This window comes from Sciurus vulgaris (genome assembly GCF_902686455.1).
Source record: "Sciurus vulgaris genome assembly, chromosome: 7".
In the NCBI taxonomy this organism is placed as follows: Eukaryota; Metazoa; Chordata; class Mammalia; order Rodentia; family Sciuridae; genus Sciurus; species Sciurus vulgaris.
Genome location: NC_136467.1, coordinates 115,539,484 through 115,562,334, shown reverse-complemented (window position 1 = coordinate 115,562,334; position 22,851 = coordinate 115,539,484). Strand labels below are relative to the sequence as shown.

General features: G+C 53.2%; 2 protein-coding genes and 1 long non-coding RNA gene across 5 annotated transcripts in view; 1 reads left to right on the top strand and 2 right to left on the bottom strand.

The window, feature by feature from the left end:
- The window catches only part of LOC306665990 (uncharacterized protein C6orf132), a 31,415-nt gene extending 28,183 nt beyond the window's left edge, over positions 1 to 3,232 (bottom strand). The window contains exon 1 of the mRNA XM_079147732.1: positions 3,067 to 3,232. Coding sequence (XP_079003858.1) covers positions 3,067 to 3,211 — 145 coding nt within the window. The 5' untranslated portion in view covers positions 3,212 to 3,232. The remainder of the gene's footprint in view (positions 1 to 3,066) is intronic.
- Positions 1 to 18,181, top strand: part of CIMIP3 (ciliary microtubule inner protein 3) — a 69,965-nt gene extending 51,784 nt beyond the window's left edge. For 2 of the 3 annotated variants that reach the window (XM_079147801.1, XM_079147800.1), the window contains exons 2-3: positions 3,222 to 3,404; positions 17,751 to 18,181. In XM_079147801.1, the coding sequence (XP_079003927.1) occupies positions 3,222 to 3,404; positions 17,751 to 18,077 (510 nt within the window). In that variant the 3' untranslated portion in view covers positions 18,078 to 18,181. The remainder of the gene's footprint in view (positions 1 to 3,221; positions 3,405 to 17,750) is intronic. The other variant, XM_079147802.1, reaches the window with a different exon arrangement.
- LOC306666017 lies at positions 15,325 to 22,520 on the bottom strand. Its single transcript, XR_013765168.1, has 4 exons — positions 21,797 to 22,520; positions 18,522 to 18,672; positions 18,176 to 18,287; positions 15,325 to 17,773 (listed from the first exon to the last, which is right to left on the bottom strand). It is a non-coding gene; the product is annotated as an uncharacterized lncRNA (long non-coding RNA).
- Between the last annotated feature and the right edge of the window lie 331 nt (positions 22,521 to 22,851).

The following is a 22,851-nucleotide window of genomic DNA, read 5'->3' as shown; positions in this document are numbered from 1 at the left end:
GCCATGTTAGGAGGGGAGCTGAAGAGACAGGGGCAGGCGGTGCTCAAAGCGGGGAACGACCTGATAATCAGAATCGCATTTTAGCGTAGGGTTGGCAAACTCGATGAAGGGCAGGCAGCAACTATTCTAGGCTGCGTGGGCCACACAGTCTCCTGCAGCAACTCTACTTGGACATTGTGGCGGTTTTCTTTTTAGTGCTCCTGAAAGTACTGCCACGTACATGACCTCAGGCAGCCCTCCTCTAGGTGGTCTGGACACCATTGCCATTGAAGAGAAGAAAACATGAGGTTCAGCGTGTGGTTAGCCCCACAGTATTGACAAAGGCAGAACCCCAAGGTAGGACTGGCATTTCCATCCCATCCCAGAATGCCTAACTCCAGTCCCGCCCCTCCCTAACCCCAAGTACCGCAAGGAAGAGGGCTTCTGCTATTCCAACTGGCGTCCAGGGAACACCCCACAACACTGGGGGCTGTCCTGCTGAGCCTTCCCTGTTTCCACCCCACCAAGTGCAGGCTCGCCTGGCTGAGTCAGCGGAGGCTCAGCCCTGCCCCGGGGACAGGGAGGAACTGTCCCCTGGGCTACAACCCTGCCCAGACTGGTGAAGGCGGCAGCTGGCGGAAGGTGTACCACGTCTCTCTTCTCTCATGAAAGTCTCCCACCAGTGAACAACTCGGCCCAGGGGGAAGTGGAGAGGAAGTCCCCCAGAGGCTGGTCTGAGGTCTCCCTTTTGGGGGCTAAGTGTGTGTTCCGGAGTATTCTTGAGGCAGATGCCCTCAAGTCAAATTCACCCTGGATCACCTTCCTCCACAGAAGGGAGTTCAGCAAGCTGGCTAAGAGTGTGTCTGTGCCTGGGTTAAGAGGTTGATGCTGCCTCACAAGGGAAACTCTGGGGTAAGGGCAGTGTTCTCAAACAGCATAATGGTGACAATTACTAAAAATCACTGAATTGAGCTGGGCACGCTGGCACATGCCTGTAATCCCACCTGCTCAGGAGGCTGAGGCAGGAGTTCAAAGTCAGCCTCAGCAACTAACGAGGCCCTAGGCAATTTAGCAAGACCCTGTCTCTAAATAAAATACAAAAAGGGCTGGAGGGGCTGGGATTGTGGCTCAGTGGTGGAGCGCTTGCCTAGGATGTGTGAGGCCTTGGGTTTGATTCTTAGCACCACATATAAATAAATGAATAAAATAAAGGTCTATGAACACTAAAAAAAAGTCTATATGAAAAAAAGGGCTGGAAATTTGGCTCAATGGTTGAGCACGCCTGGGTTCAATCCCTGGTACTGGGGGGGAACCACCATTGAATTGTACTTAGGAAGATCCTGGCTCCACCATTTAAAGAGATGTGATCTTGGGTATATTACGTAACCTCCCTGCGCCTGTCTCCTCGTCTGTCAAACAGGAATGCTAATAATAGTAACTGACTCTAGATGAAGAGTCAACCAATCAATGACACAAAAGACTTTACTGTTTTTGTTTGTTTTTTTTTTTTTTGTAGTACTGGAGATTTAACCCAGGGGCTACACCCCCAGTCCTCCTTCATATTCATTGTGAGGCAGGTTCTCACTAAGTTGCTGAGACTGACCTGGAATATGTAATCCTCCTACCTTGGGCCTCCCAAGTTGCTGGAATGGCAGGGGTGTGCCACCATGCCAACCTTTCAACACAATGATTTCAGGATGGGACCTTGCACCTAAGAATGGATCAATAAATGTATGCTGTGGAGTGTCTTTCTTCAGGCCAGGAGAGGGGCTTAGGCCTCACAGAGTAGAACGGGCCAGCACACAGTATCTGTAAGTTCCTAAGTCATGCCTCCAACTCACCCTGCCCTTCCTCGTGCCAGGAATGCCCTTCCTTACAGCGAAGGCTGCCAAGGGACTGAACACCATATAGTTAGCTCTGTTCACCAGCTGAGCTGAGATCCCCGGGCCAGGGATCCCCAGCTTCTGTCCGCCCTACCTTTTATCTTGACTCTGGTAACCTGGGTGTTGAACTGAATCCGTATCAGGGGCCCAGGCTGGTGAGATCCTCTATGGGCCCCAGCACAGTGGTCATAAGGGTCAGTGAAGATAGTGTGGTTATGGTGAAGCTAAGGCGGTGATGGGTGACCCTGTTTTGTCCCCCTCCCTGGATCCAGATCTACAAGTCCATACATAAGAAATGAATTCCTATACCCATCCTTCTGGTTTCCCTCCAGTTATAGAGGGTACAAACTTCAGAAAGATTGTGGAACAAGGTGACTCACAGCCAGACCTGGGGCTGGGCCAATGTGGCCTACAGAGCCATACCACCCTGATCCAGGGACCAGCCACAGCTGGGGTCAGGAAGCAGGATCATGTCCTCCACTGCCCATCTCTGACTCCTCAGTCTGAGCCCACAGGCCTCGGGTTGATCTGGCAAGAGCCTGTGACCCCAATAAATAATGTGGTGTCACAAATGGGCTGGTAACCTGTTAGTAGTGGCCAGTGTTGATTTTTTCCCAGGCTTCACCAACACAAAGCCAAACGTGTGGACACCCAGAGGGCAGCCCCTCTCTCTGCCCAGTGGACTCTCAGGGGCTGGGGAGGTCAGAGGAGGCGGAAAGGCGGAGGGAGAATGGGCCCCCTCTAGCCACAGATATGGGGAACACTTCTGACTCAGAATGCGGATGGGGGTGGGGGGTGGTGAGACACCGCAACCCTCAGGAAGCCTTTCTGGCAACAGTAACGAGAACAGGGGCTCCACCAAGGACAGGGAAAAACAAAACAAAAATAAACAAGCAAAAAAACACCTCGGAGGAGGGACAGGGGCCAAAGTGGCCTGCAAAGTTCTCCCCTCTGTGTGACGGGGTCCCTTCCCCCTCTCCCACCCCACCGCAGGCTCCTTCCCGATTCCCGGTGCGCGCCGCCTCCTCTTCCCAGCAGCTCCTCCTCAGCCGGTCCACAGGTTCCAACGTGTCGCGTCCCCTGCGCCCTGCGCCCTGCGCCCTGCCCGCTCCCGCCTTCCCAGCGCTCGGAGGAGCGGAAACCCGAGGGAGGCAGCGCTGCGGGCCACTCTCCTGGGTCCCTCTCTGTTCCCGGGACCACTTACCAAAATCTCTGGTCCCCTCCTCCCGGGCTTCTTGGGTGAAGATCCACGGGGGGTTGGTGGCGTAGAGGGAGGTGGCGGCGGGATTGGCGTGCTTCTTCCCGAAGAGTTTGCTGAAGGTGCCCTGCACCGTCTGGTTCTTTTTCATGCTGCCGCAGGCCGCGCGGGCACCGGGGAAGGACCTTCCCTCCCTCGCCCTGCCCTGCCCGGGACTGAACTCCGCACGGTCTCCCCAGGGGACTCCACTAGGCCATGTCCCCCGCCGTCCTCCCGGCCCGCGCACCGGGCGACAGGTGCTGCGGGCGCCGCCGCTCTCCGGGAAATGCGAGCTACCTGGACAGGTAAGAGGCTGCCGCTGAGACCGGGCCCCGCCCCGCGGCCGCCACCGCAGCAGCCGCCCCGCCGCCCAACTCCCCGGGCCACATTCCTTCCTGGCCTCCTTCTACAACAGGCCATTGTTGGCACGGCCCCGGTGGGCTGGGGACCTCGCCCAGCCCACGCCCTCCCTGCCTGGGAGAAGAGCCGCCCCCTCCCCCAGGTTCCCTCCTGGCCCGCTCCTCCACCCTCTGCTTTCTCCCTGGGGAAGGGAAGGCTGCAACGAATTCCCTACTTCAGAAGGCGGTTCGTGACCAGGTCAGACTGCTGCTCATTTTGGAAACAGCTCTTGCATCCAACAGAAGGTACATGCTTGGCCAAAGCTAGCTTTGTCAAAGCATCCTACAGTTTCTTAAAATGTAGGCCATGGGGCATCAATGATATAAGGACATGCCCATAAAGAAAAAGAAAGCGCAGAACATCTGTAAAACAGCAAGCTGGTATTCCAATGTAGTGACAAAGATGGAAAATACCCTTATTGTTGGGGCTCCAAAGACAGTGTAGGATAACTATTTGTTGTGGACAAATGCTTTTTTCCTGTAGAGTTAAGTAAATACCAAAGATGGGTAGAACCCACTTAAGAATTTTGTGGTCCTTAAAGTGCAGTGGTCCTTGAAGGCCCTTGGTATGCCATCCTGGCCAAGTCAGGGTGGCTGTCCTCTGGAGAAGGTCCCATCAAATGAGCACCTGGGAGCACCTGTGTGAAAGATGGTGAGAGAGGGAGTCAGGTAAAGGGGTTGGCATGCTGTGTTCTGGGCAGCAGGGGTAGGAGGCCTGGTGGGAGGGATCAAGTCTCTGTTTTCCCTGGGGATAGCCCACTGCCACATTCCCTCACTTTCCCCAGTATTGAACCAAAAAATTCCTCCCCTAATACCTCAGCATCCATTGCCTAAGAAACTTATCTTACATGATTGTGACACCATTGTCACCCTCAAGAAACCTAACATCGATACACATTTACCATCTAATACTTCATAGTAATAATCTCCCCATTATGCCCCAAATGTCATTTTGGCTTATTTCTTTTTCCAATCCACAGTCCAGACAAAATTCATATGTTAACTTTGCTTGTCCTGTTGCTTTAACACTTCAGTTCTTTTTCCTGAAAATGACATTTCTGAGAAGTCCCTTCACTTGCTTCAGCATCAAGGGACCAGATGAGCCTGGCCTTCAGGGCTTGTGGCTGTGAGTCATTGTCTTCCAGGTACAGGGTGGGAAGGGACCAAGGAACAGATCAAGGGGATAGTAGCATTTTCAAAAACACCTGTTCTTATAACTTGAATCTGGAATGTCCCCCAAAGGTTGATGTGTTAAAGACTTGGTCCCCAATGCAGCAGTGTTCAGAGGTAGGGCCTTTGGAAGGTGACTGGATATGGGCTCTGACCTCATCGTTGGATTAAACCATTGATGGATTCATAATTTGAATGGACTATTGGAAGGTGGAAGAAACTGTGGGAAGTGAGACCTAGTTGAAGGAAGCGGGTCCTTGGGAGCATGCCCTTGGGAACTCTATGTCATCCCTGGGCCCTCTCCCTCTGCCTCCTGATGGCCATGAGGTAAGTAGCTTTCCTCTACCACTCGCTGTGCCTCAGTGCTCTGTCTCACCACAGGCCCACAGCAATGGAGTCAGCCATACATGCACCAAAACCCCGGAAACCATGAGCCAGAATATTTGTTTTTCCTCCTTTAAAGTGTTTTTTCTCAGGTATTTTGTCACACAACGAAGAGCTGACATGTATGTGGGTTTCCCAGATGTTTTGGTCAGAGACATACCTGTGGTCAACTCTGTCCCACGCCACTCACTACTACAGCAGTCCTGGAAGCAATCCCAGTCCTTTCGGGAAATCCTTGTGGAGGAGTTCCCAGTGGCCTAGTGCTACACTGGGGTGAGGGACATAAGGCAATCATCAGTCTTGTTTCCATCACAGAGGATCTTGGAGTCTCATCGGGCAGACAAGGTTTATATGATTCCAGGTGGCAAACCGGGGATGACTAAGTACAGAACTGTGATTGCTGTCACTAAGACAGGCAGCAGGAATTCAGAGGTGGGGAGATTGGCACGGGCTGAAGTAGTCCAGAAGGGCTTCTTAGAATGATTGAGACTGGAGCTGGCCCATGAAGGATGACCAGAACGTTAATGAGAAGCATCCTCCTAGGGCACGTGCACACATCCATCCACCTTCTCTCTCCACATCATGCTTCCTCCCACGGCCCCCACCAGAAGGGCACAAGGAACCCTAGAAGCCCTGACACGCTGGCCATCATTACAACATACCCAAGTGCCCTAGACACTCAGGCACAAGACAGGGACTTTTCTTTTTCTTTTCTTTTCTTTTTTTTTTTTTTTTTTTTTTGGAGACTTCTGAGGCATGAGGTCCCTCCCACCCCAGGTAACTCCTGGGCTCTTCCACTCAGCACCAGGCCCAGCAGAGTCACGGGCAGGCAGCTCCATTCATATGCAGCTTCCCCTGTGTAACTGATATTCTTGAGAACAACTGTGTGTGAACAGCCCTGGATTGAGAAGAAGCCAGAGGAATGAGAGACCCGGTTCCTGAGTCCCAGTTGCTACAGTCTATTTGGAGGGACAGGCAGAGAGCCATGGAAAGATGAAGGGTAGGGAGGTGGCTGAGGAGTGGGAGGAGGAGGAGGAGGAGGCTGACTGTAGGACAGAGGCTCAGAGACAAGAGCGAGCAGGGTGGGCTGGAGGATCTGGGAAGGGCTTGCAGGAGTTGTCTGCAGGGGCTTGGGATGGTGGAGCATAGAATTGGGGGTGGGAGGGAGGTCACAGCAAGGTTGCCCAGGGTATGGAGGGTTAGGAAAGGCACCTGGAAATATCAGAAAGAACCAAATATCCACCAAGAGGTGACTGGTTAAATAAATTGTGGCACATTCACAGCATGGAATAATAAGTCTAAAAATAGATGAGTCAGCCAACTATGTCAGTAATCACCACGATGAACTGATAGTGTTAACGAAACCATGTGTGTAGTAGTGTCCTGCCATTTGTGAAGGGTAGGAGGTGGAGCAGGGTATGTACAGTCTTATTTGGTCTTATTTACTTGTTTTGGCACAGAGAAACTTTGGAAAGATAAACTAATAAAAGTGGCCAGGTACTGTGGTGCATCCCTGTAATTCCATTGCCTAGGGAGGCTGAGACAGGGGGATGGCAGGTTTGAGGCCAGCCTCTGCAATTTAGTGAGGCCCTAAGCAATTTTATGAGACCCTGTCTCAAAATAAAAAAAATAAAAATAAAAAGGGCTGGGGGTGTGGTTCAATGGTTAAGTGCCCCTGGGTTCAATCCCTTGTACAAGAAAAATAAAATAAAAAATAGAAAGGGCTAGTAATGTAGCTCAGAAGTACAGCATTTCTGAGTTCAATCCCTAATACCTCCAAAACAAGCAAAAAAACTACTAAAAGTGGTCATCTGGGGAAGGTTGGGAATTTTTTTTAAATTTCCAATTATATAAATATATTTCCTATTTAAAAACTATGGAAGAAATAATGAGGCAGGGAGTTTGGCCTAGAAGAACCCTGCTGCAATGTGGTTGATGAATCAATAGCATCTATATCACCTGGGATCTCAGAAATGTTTAATCTCAGGCCCCTCCCAGACCTGGGGCAACCTCTCTGAGCCCATGTTCATCTATAAAATAGGTTATTAATTTAAGGTCATTATGAGACTTGATGAATTGGTGGATTATGAAACAGAGAAGCTGCATTTTAATAAAGACCCCAGGATATTCAGGCACATACACGAATGTTTGAGAGGCTCTGGCCTAGACCCAGTGCCTCCCAGGATGCTCTGGGGGATCCTGAGCAAGCAAGGGGGACTGGTAACAGCTGTATTTTAAGGATATTTGTCTAATGGCTAGATGAAGGATGGAGGGAAGGAGAAAGGCTAAGGGGAGAAAGACCACTTAATCGATTCATCAAAAAGTTAATCCACACAGCAGGAGAGGGCAGGAGCCAGGACTTATGTGCTCATAGTGGAACCAGAAAGCTTGACTGTTAGTCTGTGGGACACGTCTTTAGAAGAAAGGGAGGGCCCAGTAATGCCAGGCATGAAGGGGGCAATACTCTGAGTCCTTTCTTCATCCACAGGAGTAATACCAGTGACTGTTCCTGGGGTTGTTATGAAGATTAAATAAGATAAGGGTGTAAAGTGGGCGGGGACAAAGCCCAGAGGTGCTGCGTTTGCCGAGCATGGGCAAGACCCCGAGTTCAATCCCCAGCACCACAAAAATAGAACCCAGCTTGGGGCCTGGCAACAGGGGACACCCTGACGTGTTAGTTCATTTCTCCCTTGAGCTGGTCCCTTGCTTCGGTGTGAGATTCGGTTGGAATGGAGGACAATGGGGACCAGAGTGACTCACGGACACCAGGGGCTGGATGTCTGGCCTCTCCCCGTCCTTATCGCACTCGTTTCACCCTCAGTTCCCTCCCACTTGACCAGGTTTGGGGGAGTCTCTGGAAGGCCTTGGTTCAGCTGTGAGCAGCCCCCACAACTCCTCAGCTTCATTTGGCAGGGCTTGAAGCCTTTGAGGCCAGGTTCCCTGGGGCGGAGTCAGGGCCCAGTTTTCTGTCCACTCAGCACCAAGTCCGTCACTGCTCAGCCCGACTCCCGTCATCTAATAACACCACACACCTGCTCCTCCGGTAAGAGGAACAGTCAAATAACAGACAAAAGCCCAATCACATAATTAAACCTTTGCTCAGCGATTACTCAGTAAGCCCTGAGTGCCGACTCTACTGGTCAGTTCTGGATTTGGGGGTGGCATCGGGGCCTGGAAGTTGCTCTCTCTGGAGACCCAATTATGCCTATGTGGTCTCTCCTCCAACACAGCGGGAGAGTGGACCCTGGGTGGAGAAGGTCAGGTGGACCTTCACCCCATCCTGGGTCTCTGCAGCTGACTCCTAGGAGCAAAAATCAGAATTCCCAGCATCCCAAAGCCCAAATGATAATGAATTGCAGACCATCTTGCCCAGCGTCTTGTTTCTAGACAGGAGACATCCAGACCAGCTCCTGAAAGGTTTCTTAGGTCAGCGGAGGGGAGCTGGGGTGTGGGGGTTGGGAGTATCCGATCCCACCTACTTCAGCTCCCCTCTGGGTTAGGCAGGCACTCCTACCTCTCCTGAGAAGGGAGCTCCAGGGACACTCACTTAACTGGTGTCTGAGGGCATGGTATCTAAGTCTGCCTGGCTGGGGAGCACTATGTTTGGGGGTTCTGGAATAGACGCACCTCTCTTTTATCAGTGGGCTCTGTTGATGGGATCATGACATTGGGAAGATTCTGGGCTACAGACTAGGTTTGAATCCTGGCTCAGTGACACCTCTAGTTGACCCTCTCCACATAGTCTTCTCTCTGAGCCTCCCTTTGTCGATGTGTACAACAGGGGCTGGTGACATAGGGATGTGATGCAGTGTGATTGAGAGAGCAAGCACAGGTACCGGCAGAGGGCCAGACGCTGTGGTGCAGGCCTGTAATCCTAACTGAGCAGGAGGAGGGCAAGTTCAAGGCCACACTGGGCAACCTAGAGAGACCCTGTCTCAAAATAAAAAATAAAAAGGGCTGGGGATGTAGCTCAGTGGTAGAGCACCCCTGGGTTAAATCCCCAGTACTGCAAATACACACACACACGCACACACATACACACACACAGGCACATCAGCAGGAGGGTCTGGCTCAGGATGAGCACTCAGCCCTGAGCACTCCCTCTCCATCCCCAGCCCTGACTCTGGGTGGGACTGGGAGGCCACCAGAGGCTGTAAGAGAGCAGCGTCAGTCAGCCAAGAACCCTAAGGAGGAAAATTCTGGGGCAGGGCTTGGGAGGGGGTGACAGCTGGGGCAGGCATCTACCAGGTCACCTTAAAGAGTAGGTAAAAATATCCTGTTATGAAACATCCCACAATCTGAAATGGGTACATGCATAGGTACATTTAAAAAACTGTTAAAAAAAAAAAAAAAAAGTACAAAATGTAAGAACCCAAATTCTGGTCCAAGGGCGTAACTCAGAGGTAGAGCACTTGCCTGGCATGTGCAAGGCCCTGGGTTTGATCCCCAGCACCACAGTGGGGAGAAAAGGATGGCCCCGTTCCAGTGCTACAGCACACACTTGTAATCCCAGCTACGTGGGAGGATGAGGCAGGAGGATCTCTTGAATCTAGGAGCTCTAGGCCAGCCTGGGCAACACAGTGAGACCCTGTCTCGAATAAAACAAAAGAAAAGGAAAAAGGGGGGAGTCGGGAGGGGGAACTTAGATGTGATGATATTGCAGCATTGTTTGCTGGGATGGGGACTTGGAGGCACGTGGGGGTCCATCTCAGGGAGCAGAGAGGTAAGATGTGGACAGAGGACCACGTAGCCATCGGCAGCAAGGAACTAGATACTCAGCCAGCAACAGGAATGAGCTTCAAACAGCAGGAAGGGATAACATCTTCAGAACCCAACCAAGTAATAAAGTAAACAACAGAACGAGATCTAAAACACACAATACCGCTTATGTAAATGAAACTACCAGCACACAAAACAACAGTATATATTTTGCGAGAACACTTGAGCAAGAAGATAGTCATTAAGTACAAGGAATGGTTGCCTCTGGCAGGGGTGCGGGGAATGTGGTTGGTGGATGAGATATAGGGGAAGTTTTACTGTAGGAGGCGGCCTTCATGGTCAAGCGATAATAATGCATCACAAAGCAAGGCGCGTGAACAATTCAGCTCTCTATACTTCAGGTTCAACAAAGGGAAAAACATGTAAGTATCAGAGAGATTAAGTAATTTGTCCAAATCACTCAGCAGGTAAGAAGAGGTAGAGAAAATGTTCAAAAAACCAGGCCTTCTTAAAGCAAGGCTGTGGCAAGACTCTGACGACCACTGGTCTGCCCCTGGGGACAGAGCTGACAGGAGGGGAAGAGCTATGTATGTTGGGGGAGCGGGGAGGGGGCAGTGGATCTTTCTGTGTTTCAGGCTCTCCTGAGCCTCAGCGTCTGTCTTCATCTTCCCCAAACACCCCCTGAGCACCAAGGGCTGTGGAGCACAGTCCTTGCCTTCCAGGAAATCTGATGATGAATAAAATGAGGTCGTGCCTGGAATGGAGAGGTAAGCCGGAAGGGAGTTTCCAGGGGACAGGGTTGGATTAGTGTGGCCTGGAGTTGAGAAGCAACCACGGCAGCAGCACCAGGCAGCAGGCACCCTCAGTCCTCACTGAGCTTTCAAGGAAACTCTATTATTCTTACTTTGCAGATTAGCAATTAAGGCACAGAGAGGTTAAGTAACTTGTCCAAGTCACCCAGCTGAGAAGAGCTCGGATTGGAACCCAGGTGGAGTGAGTCCAGAGGTCTGAATCCTTTCTCCCCCAGTGCTGGGGATGTAAGCACTCCACCAGTGAGTGACACTCCCTGTCCCAGAGGCCGTGATCTTAACCACCATGCAATTTACAAACAACGCTTGATCTCAGCCAAAAGGCTGAGAAGAGATGCAATTTATAAATGAAATAAGACAGATACAGTTTGTGTGGCTGGGTCTTCCTGAAGCAGATTTCCCCAGCCACTGCCCACTGAGGCTAGAAGGGCCTGGGCTTGGGCCGCTGGTGGCAGGTCCCAGTGCTGTGGTCAGATGGCAGGTCCCTGCCTGAGGGCTCAGGATGTAATTCAGTTCACCCACCATCAAAGGTCCAAGGTGAAGGGACACAACATCTTCATGGTACACAAAGGGAAAAGGGGTGGGGCCCAGAGAGGGGGAAGGACTTGGCTTAGATCACCCAGGTTTCCTGGCTGCCAGCCAACACCTCACCCCTTTTGCTCAGACCAAGCACGTGCTGAGTTGTGGTTCTTCCTCCCCACAAACTTGCCAGCCTCCTGGACTCCCTCCCAAAATCCCCTCCAGGCCCAGGGCTGGGAGCTAGGCCACTTTCCCCAGACCCAGGAAGGCTGGCCACTCTGCCCAGAAGGCCGTGTTCCCATTCTTCCCTCCCCGCATGCAAGCCCTTGTTGCCCTGAGCACTTGGAGACCCAGGACGAGGGGCTCTGTGGGAAGGTCCTGGTTGCTGGGACTAGTCCTCCTCCCTGCCCAGCCTCCCAGCCTCCTCAGAAATTAGGGGTCATTACCATCAGGGTGTGAGATCTAGGCACAGCCCACAAGGCAGCAACACCCCAACCTCCAACCTGCCCATGGGCCCCAAAGTTCACCCCATCACCAACAGTCAGTGCTGACGTGGTGCCAAGGAAGGAAAAAATAAGGCCAGGCCCCGACTGAGCCAGTGGGGCAGAGGGCAGGATGGCACCAGCTTGCTCTGTCTGCCTCCTCCTGGTCCTCCCTCACCATCCCCACTGACCCCAAGGACAAGCCCACATCATTCCTACTGTAGGATTTCTGACATACTCCTGGGAGATGCTGGCCAAGTATGGCACTGGGGAGCCGCGACCCCAGGGAGATAGTGAGGACCTGGCTTTTGAAGTGAGGGACAGGGAAGTGCAAACAGCCACCCACATATCAATCCAATTACCCACTCACATGTAATGAGAGCTAATATTTATGGAGTGCATGCTCTGTGCCAAGTACTGCACTGAGTGTTTGCCCAACCCTACTAGGTACACTTTAATCTACCCATTTAACAGATGAGGAAACAGAAGTGGAGATAGGTCAATTAGTTCGCCCAAACTTACACACTAGTAAAATGGTGGAGCAAGGATTCAAGTTCAAGTCTAACTCCTGGGCTGCAATCTGTCCTCTCTACCACAGCCACCCACCCACCATGCCTCCACGTACTCACCAGGCAGCCGGCCACCTGTCTGCCCACCCACCCACCCTACCTTCATCTCCCCTGGTTAGAGCTGTCCAGGGGAAGAGGCAGTGCACGCAGTGACTCAGAGAAGGGACAGCTGGGTGTGTAAAAACAAGGCACTGCACAGAGTGAAGAAAAGGTCCAAGCGATGAGGCCACAGAGGTGGGAAGGGCACAGATCAGGAGGGTCAGTCTGTCCACTACCACCCACTGGCCAGGCCCTTCTGCCTCCCCAGCCATACTCCCACTCTTGTCTGTCCATCCATCTATCCATCCATCCATCTGTCCACCCATCCGTTCATCCTATTGCCGTTACTTGAAAGGTAAGTAGATAAATGAGAGAGAAAAGAAGAAAAGGAAGGAAGGACGGAAGGGAGGGAGGGAGGGAGGGAGGGAGGGAGAGAGGGGAAAAAGAGAAGAGAAGAGGAGAACGTGGAGATGGCAGGGTACCTTCCCTCTCTACCAGTGATTCCTTAGGACAAGCTGGGGAACAACGGAGACGTGAGGACTTCTGGAGTTACTTGATCTTACCCCACAGCCCACCCATGGCCCATGGCTCAGAGGTTCTAGGGGTTTGTAGGAGGAGGGGATAGCAGAGTGGGCCAGTGTCAAGGCTAAAGACCCCCCAAGTCCTGAAACTTCAGTCCTAGCCCTGACCCGTGCCCCCTTAGGCAGACAGGATTGTGTTGTAAAGGGATGTCACAATGCGCCCCTAGTGCAGTGCCCCAGTGGCTCCACCATGCCAAGAGTCCTTGGGAGTCCCGGAGCCCCTGACCACCAGAAGCTCCAGTTTACCATCAAGGAAGGCCCTGGTCGAGGATGTCCAAGGTGGGGTGACATCATAGGACTGCAGCCAGGCAGCCCAGGGTCACAAGAATTCTGGTGGACAGGAAGGAGAATGAAAGCCCTAGCCAGGCCCACTTGTGTGGCTGGGAGCCCAGCCCCTCACAAAAGGTGCAGCTGTGAGGGCCACTGCCTACACCGATTCTCCTCCGAGGGGCTTCTGCTGTCTCCCTGGGGCACAGGGGGAGGGCCAACACTTCTGTCCTTCTGCTCCTACACTTTTCCAATACACTTCCTACCTCATGTCCTAGCCAAACGTGCCATAAATAATAGCATGGGCTAAGGTCTAGCACAGTGGCATATAATCTTAGCTACTCAGGAGGCTGAGACAGAAGGATTGCAAATTTGAGGCCAGCCTGCGCAATTTCGGGAGATACTGTCATAAAAAAAAAAAAAAAAAAAAAAAAAAAAAGGAAGAAGAAAGAAAAGAAAGCCTGGGGGTGTCTCAGTGGTTTAGCACCCCTTGGTTCAATTCCTGGTACTACAGAAAACCCAAACGAAACAACCAAGGTTTATTGAATGCTTAAGAAGTCTGGGCATTTCGTACGGACTATCTCACAGTAAGCCTATGATATGAATTCTCTTGTTATTCCCACTTTATCAGTGGGGAAACTGATAAAGGTACAGAGGATTATAATTTGCCCAAAGATCCGGCAGGGGTTGTGGAATCCGGTTCAGGCAGCTGGCTGCAGGGCCCTGTGCTGTCCAGCCTCATGAGGGAGCGAGGCCCACTGCTGGCCTCCCCAACCACTCCCTCAGAGCCCCCCACCCTTCAGGTTCACAAAGCCAGGGAGGCTGATCATAAGCCTGCATTGTGCTTCCACGGTCCCCCTGCCATGGCACCCGGGGCCAGCTGGTGGAGTTAAAAACCTTAGCATCCCCATCTTGCATGAGGCAGATGAAGCTCAGAGGCCCGGCAGCTTGCCCGAAATTGTCTGACCTGTGAGGGCAGGGTCAGGCCTGGAGCTCAACCTCCAAACTGCAAAGCCAGGGCACATTCCACACAGCTGCTGCTCCCCGGAGGCCTACCAGCTGCCTCACCCGCTGCTGTCTGCTATTTGCATTTACTTCTTTCCTTCCTTCCTTCCTCTCCTCCCTGCTTCTCCTCCCCTCCCCCTCCTTCCTCCTCCTCCTCCTCTTTCTTCCTTTTTCTTTTTTGTAGTACTGGGATTGAACCCAGAGGTGCCCTATGACTGAGCCACATCCCCAGCCCTTTGTATTTTTTATTTTGAGACAGGGTCTTACTAAGTTGCCCAGAAGCTGGGATGGTGGCCAACCCCACTGCCCTCTGCCTTTCAACAGGGCTCAAGACCCTCTACCAGAGTCAGGTACTGACGGTGGTGGATCATGCGTGCACCATGGCCTGGAGGGCTTGAGGGCACAGGGCTCTTGCCTAGACTGCAGTACGGCCCCTCCGCCTGCTCTAGATCCTGGTAGAAGGGACCCCCTGATAGGTGCGTATCTCAGGTCTTTGGGCCTGCCTGCAGAGAGGGCAGCATGAAGGGAGCGTTCTCTTCGTTCTCTTCGGATCCCTTCTGTGACTCTACCTTGAAACCCAAATGAAAACAGGGAGCAGGATTCCGAAGGGAGGGGAGGGGCTACCAGCCCCTCTACTGGCCCTTCAGCCTTTCTTGCTCCCCACAGAATAGGAGGCATAGGGGGGAGAAGCAGGTGGGGAGCCGGCGTCTTCTTCAGCGCCCAGGGCTGGAGCTCAGAACCCGGAACCTGCGGTTGCTTGACCTCAGCTCTTGTGACCTTGTGTGCTGTCCTTCATGGTCGTGGGGATGTCCTGGGCACAGAAGGATGGGCAGCAGTGGCCCTGACCTGTACCCACTTGATGTGACAAACAAAAATGTCTCCCGATATTGCCAAATGCCTCCCCATACACACCTCTGAGAACCACTGATCAAAATACACACACACACACACACACACACACACACACACACACGCACGCACTGCCCTTGGCGGGGAGGATGTGAGAGGGAGGAGATCGTTCCATGAAACCAGATGTTAACCTGGAAAGGATGCAGGCAGGCCCCCCCCACCCTCCACTGTGGCTGTGCTGGGTCCTGGGAAGGAGATGGGGTGCTCAGCGCGCTGAGGTTAGTCATTTGGAGCCTGGCTTGGCCCTCGGAAAGGGAGGGCAAGGCTGGGGCTGCCTGGGCTCCCTCTTCCTCCTCCTTCCTACTTTCCTTCTCCCCTCGCTTCTCATTTTTCTCCTCTTCTTCTCTCTCTTCTTTCTCTGCCGGAACCATCCCTCCATCCCCGTTCCTGCCCAGAATGTCTTGCCCCTGGATGTGCTGGGCCCTATGTGTTTGCAGTGGCAGTAGCTGCATTTCAGGCAGAGCAGACAGGCAGACCCAGGGCAAGCTGGCCCAAGCCAGGGCCTGCGGCGGGGCGGAGAGGGAAGTGAGCGCTGGGATCCTGGTCCACACACTAACTAGTCACGGGACTTCTGTAAGGTTGTTATGCACAATGTCAAGAACTGTGAATGCAGATGAATGCTGAGGAGCCTCTGAGCCTCAGTTTCGTCATCTGAAAAGTGGAAGTAACATCTCAAGTGGCCCTTAGGAGCTTTTGCAGAGCTGAGCAGCTAGGGCCTGGCACTTGGTAGGCGCTCAGTCTTGCTAGCAAGCACATCTCCCTTCCCTCCGCATGGTCGTGGGTCAGTGTCCCGCAGTCATTTGATGCACCCACCTCTGGCACCGGCTTCCTGGGCTTAAGGCAAAGGGTCCAGGTGGCCAAGACAGCCAAGTCTTAGCCTGTGACTTTGGACTAGGATGAGAAAAGCAGAACACCAGGGTGCAAAGCTGGAGGAGGGGGTCACAGTGCACTTGCACGCCCATAGTGACCACTCCTTTATAATATGTGTGCTCACACACCCCACTCCTTCCCGGCACAGAGCCACAAGACAGGTGAGAGGATGCAGGCAGACCTCAGAGCAGCGGGGTGCGTGCATGTGGTCATGGGCCACTTAGCCACAGGACGGTTCTGAGAGGTGCTGGTGGGTCACTAATCTGACTGGGTATCTTGACTGTGTGGAAACACAGGTGGGAACCAGTAGGAGCAAGAACTGTCTTGGAAGAAAGCCCTGGGTAGGTTTGGGCGGGGCAAATAGTTTGTCAATTAAATGCAAAAGAGCACCATCTTGACTTGAACTCACGGGTCCTCTTCTGTAAGAAGACGGGCTCACCTTCCACCAGTTAACTCCACAAACTAGGGCTAAGGGCTGGGGCGCTTCAATGCTGAACCACATCCCCAGTTCCTGTATTTTTTTATTTTGACACAAGATTTCACTAAGTTACCTAGGTCCTCTCTAAGTTGCTGAGACTGGCCTCTAACTTTTCATCCTCCCACCTCAGCCTCCTGAGTCACTGGGATTATAGGTTTGCACCACTGTATCCTGCAAGCTAAGGGTTCTCTTGCAGTGCTAGGAGGCTGGAAGTCTATGAGGCTGGGCAGAGAGGAAATGGGTTCCCATCAGAGTTGAAACCTGGGGCAATGGAATCAAGCCAGCCCCATACACATGGACGGGGATGGTCACAAGGACTTCGTCCTTTGGGTTGAGGAATGTCCCCATAATAAAACAAACATCTAGCACTGGGGAGGGAACGTGGAGTTTGAAGGGGGAACAAGACAGCTTGGTGACAGAGCAGTCACAAAGGGTGGTGGCAGAGGAGAAAAGAAATTTCAGTACAGTGTGACAAAATGTGGTAGTGGGGTCCCCAGAAGAGGGTAGACACCAAAGCACAGCTCACCAAGAATGGTGGTTAAGGGAGGTGGGTGTTGGCGGGGAGGAGACACACCTGGTAACAATGAGAGGTGTTCTAAAATGGAACAAACGGCAGCTTGGCAGGCAAGCTGCCCCTCACTGGAACTCCCTTGTTGGGTGCGCTCTAAATGCAGTGGTCTGGAGTCAGAAAAGGAGTAGGATTTGGGCGGCCATTATGTCAAGGATTAGGAGATGGGAAGATGAACAAGAGAGCTTTCCTTTCGGAGCCCAGGGTATCACGGGGAGAGGAGCGGGAGGCGGCATGCAGGCTGGGAGCAGCCTGAGCCAGGGCCGGGGGGTTGCAAGTAGGAGATGTGACCAGGAAACCCCAGGTGGACCAGCATGGCCAGAACCCAGGATGGGGGAGGGATGGCCCAGCTGCAGAGTGGGAGCCGCGTCTGTAAACACCTTGCATTCTGGGCCAGGGGCTCTGGGCTTCACTTTCTTTGAGGAGCAGAGTCAGAGGATCTGGCCTTTAACATAGAGCAATGAACTCTGGGAGAGCAGGGAGCACAGGCCTAAGAGATTGGCGGCAGGGAGACTTGAGAGGAAGCTGGAGCCACCCTGCCCGAGAGGGGGTGACTGGAAGTCAGAGGGGGACAGGTTGACTGTGGCGGAGGGGACGGGAGAGACACACAGAAGGGGGCCTCCAAGTTCCCAGCCTCTGTGAGCTGTCACATGTCTCTGATAAAACAGGTAGAGTTCTGCAGGAACAGGGGGTCTGATCAGGAGACCTTGAAAGTTTCTCCTGTGGTCTGGAGGCACCTGGCTCTCTGACCAGCTGAGCCGCACTCCAGGGTGGCTCTGGGGGCTTCTGCACAGTGGCCCATTCTCCTCCCTCCTGCCCTTGGCTCTCGCAGTTGAGGTCCAGACTCCAGGACCCCGACTCTCCCCTTCTCACCTCCTTCTCAGGACTCACAGAAACCGGTACCCAGCTGTGGGCCAAAGGCACCATCAGGCAAAAGGGCGAAGGCACCACCCTCACCCCTGTCCCGGAAGTGGACGCAGGACCGCAAGCAATCTCTGGCAACAGCCTACGTGCCGGTGGTGGTGGCCCCTCAGGGGCAGAAGGTGGACAAGCTCAGGTTCCATTTCTACACTTCCCAGTATTCCAATTCCCTGAACCCCTTCTACACCTTGCAGAAGCCCACCTGCGGCTACCTGTACCGCAGGGACACAGACCACACCCGCAAGCGCATTGACGTGCCTCCTGCCAACCTGGTCTTGTGGTACTCCTAGGCCTGGGACAGCCAGAAGCCCCTGCCCTGCACCCTTACCCCTGTGACCCTGGGTCCCAGAAGGGAAGGGTGGCTCACTCCCGGAAGAGCAGTGTCTACCTGGACAGGCCAGCCGTGTCATGCCCCGCTGTTGACAATGGAGAGAGTGGTCACTCAGCAGCAATTAAAGCTTGGTCTTCCCTTGCCTGGCATCTGAATGGGGGGCTGTGGGCTGGTAAATGGAGGCCATGGGGTGTGGTATGGCAAGGTTATGTCCAGAGGGGCCTGAAGTCTTGGAAGGACTTATTCTCAGTTTCATCACCCCAAAAGTTACCCTAACCCCTCTCCAGAGCCTGAGTCCTGAGCGAAGCCCACGCTGGCCACACAGCTCCAGGGTCGGGCTTGGCAACCCCTCCAGAGGTAAGAAAGAGACCAGTTGACCCCTGCTTTTATGAGGTTGTCTTACCCGAGAATGGAGCGGCCATTGGAGGATGGGAAGAACCACAGGAAGAACACGCCATCTTTCGGGAGCCTCTCCAGTACCGGTTCTAAATGCAGAGGTCTCCTCTGACTTGTGGTTTGCTGGTGAGGGATGAAATCCCCATCCCAGGTCTCTCCTGGGTCCAGAAGACAGAGAGCTGGGTCCAAGACTAATTAGGCACATGGGCCAAGGGGCATAGAAGGGGAGTGGAGGCAGGTCCAAGCAAGCCTCGGGTCATGGCCCACCCAGGGCGACTCCATGGTGTGCTGGGCCTGTCGTTGGCCTGTGAAAGCTGATTGTGCCCACTTCTTCCCAACTCCATGACCAGTGACTTTATGAAATCATCCATTGCAAGAGTGTTCATGCAAAGGAAATTGGCAAATGCCTACAAATTGGAGGTTTTTTCCCACAGAGTGTGAGTCAATATTTGCCATCAGGCCAGGGTTTTGTTCCTGGGAATCACATCTCACTGGGCATAGTATGGCAGCGTATGCAATGGAGCATAGTGCTTGCATACAGAGGTTGGGCTGGTGTGAGGAAGGGGACCAGATGCCTTTCTAGATCAAGCTGCCCCGACTCCTTTCTCTGAAAAGAAGATGGTAGGCGGAGAGGAGGGGAGGACCCCTAGAGAGAGGCCGCACTGACGGCTGGGAATCCGAGCCTTTGTCTGCTCATTGTGGGCTCTCTTTCAAGTTTGAGGCTTTCCCCTAATGCCTGGCAATCCTTGGCTGGAACCAGGCCACTTGGCAATCCCTTTTGCCTGGTGCCGGTGTTTAAGGAGCTAAGCCTGGGAAGGAGCAGGGGTGGTGTCTACAGACTGGGCTTCTCTAGTCCGAATCTCCAGAATAGCCTTTATCCAGGATCAGGAGGGGACTGACCCCTAGAGATGCCCCATAGACGTGCTGCCTATGGGCATCTGGGGAACTCATTGCCCCTTGTATAAAAAAATAATTTTTTTTTTGTACCAGGGATTGAACCCAGGAGTGCTTAACCATAGAGTCACATCCCTAGCCCTTTATTTTTTATTTAGAGACAGGGTCTCACTAAATTGCTGAGGCTGACTTTGAACTTGCCATCCTCCTGCCTCAGCCTCCCCAGCTGATGGGATTACAGGTGTGTTCCACCATCCCCAGCTCTTTGTCAAACTTTGTGGTCCTATTTTCTACCCCACACATCCGGCATCCCAGCCTTCAGGATCTCCTGTCGTACTCCCATTCTGAGCCCCAGAGTCTGCCGCAGGACGAGGCTGGAGTTTACACTGACCTCATTGACCTCCTGCTCTTGGAAGCATTTCGATCCCAACTTTCTCCACTCTGATGAGACAGCTACCACTTGTCCAGCTGCTTTCTGTTTCCAACATTTTATTTAGAACATTTTGTCTGCTGTCTCTTCTGGGGACTTGTAACTTTTTTAGAAAAATGCTTTTTTTGCCATCTTAATAGGAATTGAGAAGAAGCAGAGATAAATGCAAGTTTCCAGTCTGTGTATAAACCTAGAGTCTTATTCAATCAGACATTCTTCCTACAGACATTGAAGGCTCGGTCCTTGAGATACAAAGATAGGAACAAGAATCATCTCCGCCCTTCCAGAGCATGCAACCTGCATGGGGTGTGGGTCAGGGTCCCCAAAAAGAGTCTCCCCTCAGAGGGAGACTCCTGTGCTCTCCTGGAGAATGGGCGCCCCCTTGAGGTTCACCTTGGTGGAGCAGCCACTGGGGAAGTCCTTTGAAGAAGCTGGTTTGGTCCCACCCAGACAAGAGGGCAAATGAACCGGGCTTTGGGCACTGTTCTATTTCTGTGTAGTGAGAGTGGACGGATGGGCACCCCTGGAGGGGATGAGTCAGACCTGAGATGGCTGCCCCTCCTGTCCCTTCCTGGACCAGTTTCTGCCTCTTGGCACCTGCCCCACCCACTTCCTCCCTCTCCTTGGTTCTGTTCAGCCAGGAGGATTCTCCTCCTCCGGTATGACATCTGTTCCAGGACGGATTCTGCAGGTGGAGCTGCCAGGGACAGCCACCGGATTCCCTTCCTGGGTTGACTGCATGATCCAAACTCTCCAGCCGGCCACCCGCTCGGGGCCACCTGGTACACACCTCTTTCCTGAGGCCCTGGTATAGAGCCCAGTGCTGTCCTCTCTGACTCACATCTGTGTCTCAGGAGATTCCATTCCCCAGCCCTCCCACCCATAGGCAGTGGATTGGTTTGACATACAGGCTGTAAGGGGAAGGCTGAAGGACACACCACTGGACAGGCTGGGCTGTGGGGTCCCTCTAGCCCCATCCAACCCTTCTTCGGAGAGTCGAAGGTCTCAGCTGAAAGTGTGACGAGGAGGAAAACTTTGGTACCATTGCTTAAAAGTTTTGTAAACCTGGGCAGGTGAGTTATCTTCTGCCCCGAGTGGAAATGATGAATGGCGCCCCCGCCCAGCCTGCCCAGGACTCGTGAGCCTGCTGTGTTCCTTCACAGAAGGTGCTGGTAGCGTCCACCTGTCTTAGCCTTCTCCGTCCTTCTGTATTCGTGTTCACTCACTCGCTGGCTCAGTGTTCTATTGAGCTTGAGCCCGCCAAGCACATTACTCTCAGAAAGGTCACTGAGGAGATTCGAATGAGGGGACTAAGAACAGAGAAGTGGGGCAGCGATGGTGTCCCCAGAGAGCAGGACTCTGGTGTCCCCAGAGAGCAGGACTCTGGTGACCCCAGAGAGCAGCACTGAGGGCCAGCCTTCAGGCCTAACAGGTTAAAGGGTCAGGGCTGAGAGTGCAGGAGCCACGGAGCCGTGGCCGAAGGCAGAAGAAAGCCACCACTGCCCACACTGTGACTCAGCAGCCAGGGAGTGAGACATGGAGTACCCGGGCCCTGTTCTCCAGCCTCCAGGCTCCTTCCACTGCGCCTCAGTGTGAACCCAGCCTGGAGCAAGGGCGCTTCTGTCTACAGACATCAGCCTCCTGTGGCTCAGAGCTGGCCCAGAATGGCGGGGGCCACTGTGTGGACCAGGAGGACACAGGTGAATGAGGCAATGGTCTCTGCCCTCTGGGAGCCTCTGGGGTCCTGAGGGTAGATGGCAGCAGGTAGCTGCTCAGAATCCCAGAAAGAAATCAGTGTTTCTTTTCAACAAAAGAGTTGAAGAGTAAAGGTTATCACAGATTCCGTGGTGACCTCCTGTGGTTCTTGCCACTGTCTGGTCCCCTCCCTTGGAGGGTGGGTGAGGCCTATGACTTGCTTCTAACCCACAGCATGTGGCAGAGGGGACTGGATGGCTCACCCTTGAGTAGGTCGCCTTCTGTGAGACTCCACAGCTCCACAGTAGTAGATAGAGGAGTCCCATGAGACCAGCGGGGGCGTCAAGGAAGCCGATGCACCAAGGACTGCAGGTGGCCTCTGGATGTCACAGACTGTAGACCTGAGCGTGTCCAGCTGAAATGGAAAAGAACCAAAGTAACGCCATTTTGTTCTGACCTGACTCTGTTGTGTGCTTGCTTATAACGTTTTCCTTTCAGCCTCCTGGAGCTGTGTCTGTGTTGACAGCACAGTGGGATCTGCCCGCATCCCTGACTGTAACAAAAGTGACTCTGAAATGTGTGATCAAAACTATTTTCTCATGTAATCAAAATATCTCTCTCGACAAGGTCTTTTCTGACCTACATTTGCTTCAACTTTCCTTGTGGTTTTTGTGGGGTTTGCCTTTGTAAACTCTGTACTTCCAAAGTTCAGGTGCTGGGAGTTCTCTGGGCGCTGGCCTGCTCTGGGCTGCCGCTTGCCTGGCATGCTCCTTACAGGACCCTTTTCCCCTTTTGAGTTGGTTCAGTGTGTGTGGTGGTTTGCAATTCTGTACACTTTGTGACGCAGCAAGAATCCGGGGCCAGCACCAGCAAGGGAATTCTGCCAAGTGCTTGAATAAGCTGCACGTGAGCTCTTCCTTCGTCCAGTGTCCGGATGAAGACACAACCCAGGTGGCACCCTGGCTGCAGCCGGGTGAGACTCTGGGCCGCGGGAATTGTAAGAGAATAAATGCGTGTGGTTCTGAGCTGCCGTCTGTGGTGATTTGTTTACTCAGCACTGAAAACTAACAGAATGTTGGCGGTGCTGAGCAGGGGATCCTGCTGAGACTCGGGAAGGCTTTGCTGGGGGGACATTCATACATGAAGAGGGAGGATTGCAGCAGGCAGAGAGGGACAGAGGACCTGCCACCTCCTCCCCCGCCCTCCACGTCCAACTTGGGGCCTGAGAGGACTCTGCAGGATGCAGGTTCCAACTGGGCCCAAGCAAGTTCTCTGGAGAGCCCTCACCCGCCCAGGTCTGGGATGTGTTCAAAGCTGG